Source organism: Rhinichthys klamathensis, unplaced genomic scaffold (genome assembly GCF_029890125.1).
Source record: "Rhinichthys klamathensis goyatoka isolate OS25496 unplaced genomic scaffold, OSU_Roscu_1.1 h1tg000287l_1, whole genome shotgun sequence".
Taxonomy (NCBI): domain Eukaryota; kingdom Metazoa; phylum Chordata; class Actinopteri; order Cypriniformes; family Leuciscidae; genus Rhinichthys; species Rhinichthys klamathensis.
In genome coordinates, this window is record NW_026606806.1 from 607,578 (window position 1) to 620,000 (window position 12,423).

At 44.7% G+C, this 12,423-nt stretch overlaps 1 protein-coding gene across 1 annotated transcript in view; it reads left to right on the forward strand.

The window, feature by feature from the left end:
* tgfbr1b (transforming growth factor, beta receptor 1 b) overlaps positions 1–12,423 on the forward strand; it is an 80,807-nt gene that overhangs the window by 40,442 nt on the left and 27,942 nt on the right. Inside the window, exons 4-6 of the mRNA XM_056269653.1 lie at positions 4,162–4,392; positions 4,733–4,900; positions 10,884–11,040. Of these exons, the coding sequence (XP_056125628.1) occupies positions 4,162–4,392; positions 4,733–4,900; positions 10,884–11,040 (556 nt within the window). The remainder of the gene's footprint in view (positions 1–4,161; positions 4,393–4,732; positions 4,901–10,883; positions 11,041–12,423) is intronic.

A 12,423-nucleotide genomic window follows, 5' to 3' on the forward strand; every position in this document is an offset into this window, starting at 1 on the left:
CTCCTCCTCCACAGCTCGTCCTCCACAGCTCCTCCTCCACAGCTCCTCCTCCACAGCTCCTCCTCCACAGCTCCTCCTCCACAGCTCCTCCTCCACAGCTCGTCCTCCACAGCTCGTCCTCCACAGCTCGTCCTCCACAGCTCGTCCTCCACAGCTCCTCCTCCACAGCTCCTCCTCCACAGCTCCTCCTCCACAGCTCGTCCTCCACAGCTCGTCCTCCACAGCTCGTCCTCCACAGCTCGTCCTCCACAGCTCGTCCTCCACAGCTCGTCCTCCACAGCTCGTCCTCCACAGCTCGTCCTCCACAGCTCGTCCTCCACAGCTCCTCCTCCACAGCTCGTCCTCCACAGCTCCTCCTCCACAGCTCGTCCTCCACAGCTCGTCCTCCACAGCTCGTCCTCCACAGCTCGTCCTCCACAGCTCGTCCTCCACAGCTCCTCCTCCACAGCTCGTCCTCCACAGCTCCTCCTCCACAGCTCGTCCTCCACAGCTCCTCCTCCACAGCTCGTCCTCCACAGCGGAGCCCGTCGTGAACGCGCAGGCTAGTAAACAGGCCCACCGATGACGGCGGATAAAAAGTTATATGGCACATTCACTAATAGGGACTAAACGTCAACAATATGCTTTACATTGACTATGGCCTGCCCATACTTTGACAACAAACTTGGTCCTCAAATCATTATGTATTTTGCAATAGCCTACATGTAACTTTATAACGTTGCACTCTTTCTATAAGTTATAAATAGCTGTTAAGATAACGTTAATATAACGGTAACTAACGTTACAGTATGTAAGTAATTATTCTAGCGATATATAATGCTAGATAAGGTGTGCTAGTACATTATTTCAGCAACATGACAAGCCAGTGAATTAGCAGGTTTTAATTGTTGCTTAGCAGAGTGCGTGATATTTTATCTACATGTTCTGCGGCTAGAGTTTTGACACGAGTCAATGGGCTCTGTGTAATTCTTTCTATTTCGCTTGTTTATCGTCATCAGTCTTTTTCCTTTTACCTCTTTGTTTTATGAGCAGGTGTCACTGGAGAATTGGCAGTTTAGGTTGTTTCTCCGTCATAAGCACAGCTGCAGCTCGCCGGCAATCTGGAGTTTGAACGACGGCTCGCGCTGTGCAAGAGAGGGGTGTGGTCAGCGCGTACACGAGCGTGATTGACACTGCTAAGACACTCCTCCTGGCTCTGATTGGTTGTTTCTGACCGGGAGCGTGTATTTCTTGCAAATGGCAATAGGACCACTGGGAGGAGCCAGAGGAGCTTGATTTTTACACAGATTATCTGTCTCATATTCTACTGTCAGGACATAATGACAGTTTTAGCAAATACATGTTTTCAAAAGTTACCAAGGAGCTTTAAATATTAGCAATATTTAATGTGAGCGGATAAGAGTGCTGTATCGTCTCCTGTGTCCACAAGAGGGCGCAAGCGAGCGCAACAAGCAAATATAAACCAAACAAGCATCGCATCTGTTAATGAAGTGAAATGACATTCACTTTTTAAAGTGCTTTAACTTTTGAAACAATTGTTCTTAAATAAAATATACTTTTTTTTTATGTGCATGCAAGGAAAATAAGGTTACAAAAGTGTATAAAATTGTGTTTGTGCATCAGGAACCTGAGAAAACACTTCAACACACAGCGTAATAAACTACATGAACACACACCAGAAAACTGCCATCCAGAAACACTTCTACTCACTACAGCTACATACTGATCATCATAAACACCAGACCCTCTTGATCTGAGTGAGTGCTGAGCGCTTTCACACACACACACACACACACACACACACACACACACACACACACACACACACACACACACACACACACACACACACACACACACACACACACACACACTCACACGCTGAGCGCTTTCTCACACACACACACACACACACACACACACACACACACACACACACACACACACACACACTCACACGCTGAGCGCTTTCACACACACACACACACACTCACACGCTGAGCGCTTTCACACACACACACACACACACACACTCACACGCTGAGCGCTTACACACACACACACACACTCACTCACTCACTCACACGCTGAGCGCTTTCTCACTCACACACACACACACACACACACACACACTGAGTGCTTTCACACACACACACACACACACACACACACACACACGCTGAGTGCTTTCACACACACACACACACACTCACACGCTGAGCGCTTACACACACACACACACACACTCACACGCTGAGCGCTTACACACACACACACACACTCACTCACTCACTCACACGCTGAGCGCTTTCTCACTCACACACACACACACACACACACTGAGTGCTTTCACACACACACACACACACACACACTGAGTGCTTTCACACACACACACACACACACACGCTGAGTGCTTTCACACACACACACACACTCACACGCTGAGCGCTTACACACACACACACACACACACACTCACACGCTGAGCGCTTTCACACACACACACACACACACACACACACTCACACGCTGAGCGCTTACACACACACACACACACACGCTGAGTCCTTTCACACACACACACACACACTCACTCACTCACACACACAGACACACACACACACACACACACACACACACACACACACACACACACACACACACACACACACACACACACACACACACACACACACACAGATATCCCAGCCTTCCCTGACTCTTTCTTATGTCTAGTGAAGGACACAGTCCCAGCTAACATAAATATGCTCGAAGAATGGTTACGAAAACATTATTTTCCGAATCTTCTTCCCAACGTTCAAAACATTCCCTTTTATCATCCTGCAAACATGGGAACGTTACTTTTGATTGTTCTCTAAACATTGTGGAACAAGTAGCAACATTTAAAAAATGTTAGACAAACAAGTTCCTCAGATGTTAGACAAACTAAAACTTTTAAGAAAAATATTTTGCGCTGCGGCTTTGAGAACATCAGTGAAGACCAGCTAACGTTGAGCGAGCGTTCGGTGAATGTTCCTGGAGAACCCTGTGGGCCTTCCCTGTTCCCTGTGCTCGAACTCGGATAAACGTGTCCACACGGCATGCAATCCTGAGTAATATCCTCAGAGCTTTCCTTCCCACAGTTTTCTCTTTTGTGGATCTTCTCAATCTTCAACGGTGTGTTTCTGCCGCACGAGACATTGTGTTTGAGTCGCACTCATAGACTCACATTACAGCCGGAACACACACCTGATTCCAAGCAATAGTTCACTAAAACTGCAAGTCCTGTGATTTGCAGAACTCTCTCAGGATTCAGTAAAATGTTAGTGTTTCGAAGATGGACGAAGTCTTAAGCGACTTGAGGGAGTAATTGATGGGAGAATTTACACTTTTGGCTGAACTATCCCTTTAATGGTGACATATTACGCCCTTTTCACAAGATGTAATATAAATCTCTGGCGTCCCCAGAATGTGTGTGTGAAATCTCAGCTCAAAATACCAGATCATTTATTATAGCTTGTCAAATTTAAATTTTCACGTTTTCTGTGCACAGATTATAGCACTTAAAAACAGAGAAAGTCAGATTTTCATGATATGACCCCTTTAATTGATAGGGAAGACGTTTCATTGGCAAACCATGTTATATTCTGATGAAAGATTACTATCTAAAAAAGCTAATTTGACTTAATTTTAGAAGAAGACTGTTGGACTGTTTTAATTAGACGGCATATAAGAAGCAAAATGCGAGTTGCGAGTTTAAAACAGTGTAAAGTGTAAAACTACAGGCGAAGACGTGTGTGTGAATGAGTTACTGTAGTGAACGTAAAGACACAACTCCTCCTGAGTGTGTTACAGTCACATAAACTACACACTTCACACACACATAAGGCCTAGTTATGGGACGTCTGGTAGACGTAGCTTGACTGGGTCTCGATGTAGCGCCACTCGTGTGTGTGTGTGTGTGTGTGTGAGTGTGTGTGACGTGACATAACCTCGTGTGTGAGTCACATCCCTGTGTGTTCTCCGTCTGTCTGCCTAACCTCATGTCTCGGTCTTCAGCAGATTCATCAGTGTTTGGATGTGTGTGTGTGTGTGTAACTGGAATCAGTGTTTGGATGTGTGTGAGAGTGATGGTAACTCGTCCCCCCGTGTCCCCAGGCCTGCCGCTGCTGGTGCAGAGGACGATCGCGCGCACCATTATCCTGCAGGAGAGCATCGGGAAGGGCCGCTTCGGGGAGGTGTGGCGGGGCAAGTGGAGGGGAGAGGAGGTGGCCGTGAAGATCTTCTCCTCCAGGGAGGAGCGCTCCTGGTTCCGGGAGGCCGAGATCTACCAGACCGTCATGCTGCGGCACGAGAACATCCTGGGCTTCATCGCCGCGGACAACAAGGGTCAGGGCACCACAGGGCTCCTCATACACCGCTACTGTGTTTACTAGTGCTTTCATTCCAACTTCAGTTTCAGTTGTTGTGGTTTTGTGTGGTTGCATGACACTACAGAAAATAACAAACTCTTATTTTAGCATTATTTAATACTAATATAATATTCATTGATATTTTTTATTCGTTTTTAGTTTCATTAAAATTTTGGTTTGTTTTAATAATTTTTGTGCTTTTGTCTTTTTATTAGTGTTTTTATAATTCTATTTCCCCCCATGTATTTAGCTTTATTTTAATAGCAGTTTGACGTGTCCTGTGTTTGCTGATGTCATCTGTGTTTTCTCGCGGTCAGATAACGGCACCTGGACGCAGCTGTGGCTGGTGTCGGACTACCATGAGCACGGCTCGCTGTTCGACTACCTGAACCGCTACACGGTGACGGTGGAGGGCATGATCAAGCTGTCTCTGTCCACCGCCAGCGGCCTGGCACACCTGCACATGGAGATCGTGGGCACGCAAGGTACCTGTGCTCCTCACTCTCACCTGTGCTCACCCTCACCTGTGTGGTCACCTGTACTCACCCTCACCTGTGCTCACCCTCACCTGTGTTCACCTGTGTGGTCACCTGTGCTCACCCTCACCTGTACTCACCCTCACCTGTGCTCACCCTCACCTGTGTTCACCTGTGTGGTCATCTGTACTCACCCTCACCTGTGTTCACCTGTGTGGTCACCTGTACTCACCCTCACCTGTGTTCACCTGTGTGGTCACCTGTACTCACCCTCACCTGTGTTCACCTGTGTGGTCACCTGTACTCACCCTCACCTGTGTTCACCTGTGTGGTCACCTGTGCTCACCCTCACCTGTGTTCACCTGTGTGGTCACCTGTACTCACCCTCACCTGTGTTCACCTGTGTGGTCACCTGTACTCACCCTCACCTGTGTTCACCTGTGTGGTCACCTGTACTCACCCTCACCTGTGTTCACCTGTGTGGTCACCTGTACTCACCCTCACCTGTGCTCACTCTCACCTGTACTCACCCTCACCTGTGCTCCTCACTCTCACCTGTGCTCACTCTCACCTGTGCTCACCCTCATCTGTACTCACCCTCAGCTGTGCTCCTCACTCTCACCTGTGCTCACCCTCACCTGTGCTCACCCTCACCTGTGTTCACCTGTGTGGTCACCTGTGCTCACCCTCACCTGTGCTCACCCTCACCTGTGCTCACCCTCACCTGTGCTCCTCACCCTCACCTGTGCTCACCCTCACCTGTGTTCACCTGTGTGCTCACCTGTGTGCTCAACTGTGTGGTCACCTGTTCTCACCAACAGAATGAAAGCCTCTTAACAAAGATTGCATCATTTTATAGTTGGGATTAAAAATTGCCGTTTTAATGGGTTTCAATGGGGCCATTTTTCTCCAAAAGGCGCTGAGAGGAACTATTCTGTGTTACTACTGCAAAATAGATTTATTAAAGGAAATGGCGGTGAAATAGTAAAATTCCAATTAAAATACACACCTGTGCCAAATGTTATGCAGTTTGCTTTAATACAGGCAAAGTGATAAAAAAACTAAACTGAAAAAGACAAAAATGTGCATTCCGTCCTCGTGAAGCACAGAGAGAGACGCGAGACTCGAGAACTGACCTGGGCCTCTGTTGGTCATGTTTGAACAGACCTGGGCCTCTGTTGGTCATGTTTGAACAGACCTGGGCCTCTGTTGGTCATGTTTGAACAGACCTGGGCCTCTGTTGGTCATGTTTGAACAGACCTGGGCCTCTGTTGGTCATGTTTAAACAGACCTGGGCCTCTGTTGGTCATGATTGAACAGACCTGGGCCTCTGTTGGTCATGTTTGAACAGACCTGGGCCTCTGTTGGTCATGATTGAACAGACCTGGGCCTCTGTTGGTCATGATTGAACAGACCTGGGCCTCTGTTGGTCATGATTGAACAGACCTGGGCCTCTGTTGGTCATGATTGAACAGACCTGGGCCTCTGTTGGTCATGTTTGAACAGACCTGGGCCTCTGTTGGTCATGTTTGAACAGACCTGGGCCTCTGTTGGTCATGTTTGAACAGACCTGGGCCTCTGTGGGCCATGATTGAACAGACCTGGGCCTCTGTTGGTCATGATTAAACAGACCTGGGCCTCTGTTGGTCATGATTGAACAGACCTGGGCCTCTGTTGGTCATGATTGAACAGACCTAGGCCTCTGTTGGTCATGATTGAACAGACCTGGGCCTCTGTTGGTCATGATTAAACAGACCTGGGCCTCTGTTGGTCATGATTGAACAGACCTGGGCCTCTGTTGGTCATGATTGAACAGACCTGGGCCTCTGTTGGTCATGATTGAACAGACCTGGGCCTCTGTTGGTCATGTTTGAACAGACCTGGGCCTCTGTTGGTCATGATTGAACAGACCTGGGCCTCTGTTGGTCATGATTGAACAGACCTGGGCCTCTGTTGGTCATGATTGAACAGACCTGGGCCTCTGTTGGTCATGATTGAACTGACCTGGGCCTCTGTTGGTCATGATTGAACTGACCTGGGCCTCTGTTGGTCATGATTGAACAGACCTGGGCCTCTGTTGGTCATGTTTAAAAAGACCTGGGCCTCTGTTGGTCATGATTGAACAGACCTAGGCCTCTGTGGGCCATGATTGAACAGACCTGGGCCTCTGTTGGTCATGATTGAACAGACCTGGGCCTCTGTTGGGCATGTTTGAACAGACCTGGGCCTCTGTTGGTCATGATTGAACAGACCTGGGCCTCTGTTGGTCATGTTTGAACAGACCTGGGCCTCTGTGGGCCATGATTGAACAGACCTGGGCCTCTGTTGGTCATGATTGAACAGACCTGGGCCTCTGTTTGTCATGATTGAACAGACCTGGGCCTCTGTTGGTCATATTTGAACAGACCTGGGCCTCTGTTGGTCATGATTGAACAGACCTAGGCCTCTGTGGGCCATGATTGAACAGACCTGGGCCTCTGTTGGTCATGATTGAACAGACCTGGGCCTCTGTTGGTCATGATTGAACAGACCTGGGCCTCTGTTGGTCCTGTTTGAACAGACCTGGGCCTCTGTTGGTCATGATTGAACAGACCTGGGGGCTGTTCCATAAATGAAGCTTAGAAAAGCGGGGATTAAACTCCAAAACCGGACTTGAATGAGCCTAACAAATAAGTTGGGGCTAAAGTGGTTCCATAAAAGGTAATTGAAGTTCACGCAATCTCACTAATTTGATCCAGGTTTATCTAGTCTAGATAATTGCGTGTGCACGCGTTTCTGAAGCAGCCCTAGAGGTCGATCGTGGATCAAATCGATCCACCATCAAACAGCGTATATTTTGTGCTGTTTTATGCGTTTGTGACATGTTTTTTTCCCCCCTCAGTGCAAAAATGACATTTTACAGTTATATTCTCCATCTGTAAATGTTGGAAAGTCGTGCAAATGTATCCATTTTGCTGCTAATCTTCATATTGAACGAGCGCTGCTGCGCGCATGCGCGCCAAATAGGAGCGCAATAATTCTGACTAAAATATACATTTTGCTTGGAAAATTAATATGCGATATTTTATAACTCTAGAAATATCTTCTAATTATAATAATTTCTCTTTAGGATGTTGGATAAGTTGCAGTGAACTTCTAGCTCATTACACTCATTTATTTTATACTTCTAATAAAAAAAAGAAAAGAAATTGAACAGAAGTAGCCTAATTCAGGGAAGATTTTTTTAAAGAAACTAAATATATAAAGATAGATACAAAATATAGTTTTGGGTAAAGGACCTATGCTACTTTATAAAGATGATATATACTTATTTAGAAAGCTGATAATTACAGCTTTTAATGCAATAATTTTTTTGAGAAAGCAAGAATCCCCAGTTTTAAATGAGTGGTTAGATTTAGTTTCTAAAGTACATTATGGAGAGGATAATATTAGATTAAGAACAAATGTATACATTTTGAAAAGATATGTGCAACTCTAAAATCAAAGAATATTCCATAAAATAAAGCGATTATTTCCATTATTTCTAATGGAAATCAGTGTTTGCTTCGCCATCAAGTTTGTGACCGTTTCTGAAAGCTAAGCAGGGTTTGGTTGGATGGATGATAACCCCTTGAAAGTACATTATGGAGAGGATAATATTAGATTAAGAACAAATGTATACATTTTGAAAAGATATGTGCAACTCTAAAATCAAAGAATATTCCATAAAATAAAGGAATATATATTGGCCTACATTAACTACATTTTTATGTAACCTTCCCTTTTATTTCTAGTTATTTGTTATTTTATTTATTTACTTATTTAATATTGAATATTTGATATTTAAATAATATTACTTGAATAACTATTAGGAATTATGTGTCATTCATTATAAGAGTTTGACATATGTGAATGTTATATTTTTATTAATATTTATTTATTGTTTTATTTATATGTATGTGTTGGTATTATGACAAAAGAAAAAAAGTAGAAGGAAAAATAAGGAATATTTATTACGGGAAAATATGATGTCTTTAAAGGACCTGTCCATTTGTTTAATTGTGTTAAATGTGTTTGAATTGAAAGACATAATAAAGTACATAATATATATATATATATATATATATATATATATATAAATATATAAGAGACAGTGTAGAGAAAGAATTCTCTGATAACCGAGGCATTCCTTAATTAAAATGTCTTTATTACAAAAATGACATGTCCTAAACGGACAACTTTAAAACGCCTTATATATGTGTCTATATTGTCTATATTGTAGCCTTATTTAAGTTGATTTTCTGTATACTGTGTATTTATAAAGTCCAATAATGGTATTAGAGACTGTCAGTCAGTGGTAATATCATTGTGTTCTTGTCGGTCAGTGTTGAGGATCTGTGTAACAACTGAGGCTTAGCCTGACAGTTAGCCTGCCCTGGACCAGGCTAGTTTCCCAGCATAAGTTGCCAGGGTAACTGAGTTTGAACTTTTTTAAGTTTGATTTATGAAACCGAATCTACCAAAAATAAGCCTGACTAACCGAAATAAGCCTGGCTTATACTCTAATCTTGGTTTATGGAACAGCCCCCTGGGCCTCTGTGGGCCATGATTGAACAGACCTGGGCCTCTGTTGGTCATGATTGAACAGACCTGGGCCTCTGTTGGTCATGTTTGAACAGACCTGGGCCTCTGTTGGGCATGTTTGAACAGACCTAGGCCTCTGTGGGCCATGATTGAACAGACCTGGGCCTCTGTTGGTCATGATTGAACAGACCTGGGCCTCTGTTGGTCATGTTTGAACAGACCTGGGCCTCTGTTGGTCATGTTTGAACAGACCTGGGCCTCTGTTGGTCATGATTGACCAGACCTAGGCCTCTGTGGGCCATGATTGAACAGACCTGGGCCTCTGTTGGTCATGATTGAACAGACCTGGGCCTCTGTTGGTCATGATTGAACAGACCTGGGCCTCTGTTGGTCATGATTGAACAGACCTGGGCCTCTGTTGGTCATGATTGAACAGACCTGGGCCTCTGTGGGCCATGATTGAACAGACCTGGGCCTCTGTTGGTCATGATTGAACAGACCTGGGCCTCTGTTGGTCATGTTTGAACAGACCTGGGCCTCTGTTGGTCATGATTGAACAGACCTGGGCCTCTGTTGGTCATGTTTGAACAGACCTGGGCCTCTGTGGGCCATGATTGAACAGACCTGGGCCTCTGTTGGTCATGATTGAACAGACCTGGGCCTCTGTTTGTCATGATTGAACAGACCTGGGCCTCTGTTGGTCATGTTTGAACAGACCTGGGCCTCTGTTGGTCATGATTGAACAGACCTAGGCCTCTGTGGGCCATGATTGAACAGACCTGGGCCTCTGTTGGTCATGATTGAACAGACCTGGGCCTCTGTTGGTCATGATTGAACAGACCTGGGCCTCTGTGGGCCATGATTGAACAGACCTGGGCCTCTGTTGGTCATGATTGAACAGACCTAGGCCTCTGTGGGCCATGATTGAACAGACCTGGGCCTCTGTTGGTCATGTTTGAACAGACCTGGGCCTCTGTTGGTCATGATTGAACAGACCTGGGCCTCTGTTGGTCATGATCGAACAGACCTGGGCCTCTGTTGGTCATGTTTGAACAGACCTGGGCCTCTGTGGGCCATGATTGAACAGACCTGGGCCTCTGTTGGTCATTTTTGAACAGACCTGGGCCTCTGTTGGTCATGATTGAACAGACCTGGGCCTCTGTTGGTCATGATTGAACAGACCTGGGCCTCTGTTGGTCATGTTTGATGAGCTCTATATATGTTCGTGATCAGAGTTTATCTGTGAATTAAATCTGTTTGTCACAAAAAGCGATCGTGGCTCTTCCGAAGACTCACTTTATGATCTTTTTCAAGCTTCAAAGTCGTGGTTTGACAAATATCTCTCAGATGTCATCAGAAGTGCTTTCATGAGTGAGGAGAGCGATGGGCTGTTCCTCCTGTAATCTGGTGTTCCTGCGTCTGGTTCCAGGCAAGCCGGCGATCGCCCACCGGGATCTGAAGTCCAAGAACATCCTGGTGAAGAAGAACGGCACGTGTTGCATCGCAGACCTAGGATTGGCCGTTCGCCACGACTCCGCCACCGACACCATCGACATCGCGCCCAATCACAGAGTGGGAACCAAACGGTAATCCTCTTTCTCTCTTCGGCTTCGGCTCTTTGTGTCTTCCCACAATGCATTCACAACCCCAGCAGTGATATGGAGGAAGGCACACAGTCAAAGGTTTGGGATCGGTAAGATTTTTAATGTTTTTAAAAGAAGTCTCTTCTGCTCACCAAGGCTGCGTTTATTTGATCAAAAATAAAAATAAAAATAATTCCAGTGTGAATCAGCTGTTCTCTATGTGAATATACAGTAAAGTGTAATTTATTCCTGTGATCAAAGCTGAATTTTCAGCTTCATTACTCCAGTCTTCAGTGTCACATGATCCTTCAGAAATCACTCTAATATGATCAGTAAATTGACAGTAAAGATATTTTTGTCACAAAATATGCTATTTCAAATCAATGCTGTTCTTTAATAATCATAAATGTTTCTTGAGCATCAGATCATCATATTAGAGTGATTTCTGAAGGATCATGTGACACTGAAGACTGGAGTAATGATGCTGAAAATTCAGCTTTGATCACAGGAATAAATTACACTTTACTGTATATTCACACAGAAAACAGCTGATTTACACTGGAGTAATATTACACTGTTTTTACTGTATTTTTGATCTAATAAACGCAGCTTTGGTGAGCAGAAGAGACTCTTTCAGAAACGTTAGCAATCTCACCGATCCCCGCTTTGAGTGTCGGTGTGTGTCAGCTCAGGCTCAGAGCTGTAGCTTCAGCTGTGTTTAACTCATCTTCTTTAATGTTTGATCAAATACTTTTATGTCGTTTATTACTCGACTCGACTCTAAGTGCTCTGCCCTTTCTTATGATTTCAGCAGAGTGTGTGTTAGAGCTGTACTATTCCAATCTCTAATATTCGTCGAATTAAAAAACAAAACAGCACATTCAAATGCAAACCCTGTGCAAACCCTGTGCACTTGAGTTGTGTGTGTGTAAGGAGGCGATGATGATGACATCACTGACGCGGTGTGTTCATTACGCTGTGTGTTGAAGTGTGTTTCTCAGGTCCCTGATGCACAAACACAGTTTTATGCACTTTTGTAACCTTATTTTCCTTGCATGCACATTAAGGAAATTATATTTTATGTAAAACAATTGTTTCAAAAGTGTATGTACTTTAAAAAGTGAATTTCATTTCAGTAACAGATGCGATGCTTGTTTGGTTTATATTTGCTTGTTGCGCTCGCTTGCGCCCTCTTGTGGACACAGGAGACGATACAGCACTCTTATCCTCTCACATGAAGTATTGCCTTTAGAAGTCAAATATAATTTGAATTTTGCTAATATTTAAGAAAGAAATTCGAATTTAGCTTTCCAGCCATTCTGACAGCCCTAATATGTAGAATTATTATTTTATTTGTGTAGACATTTCCTGATTCATCGCTGTAAT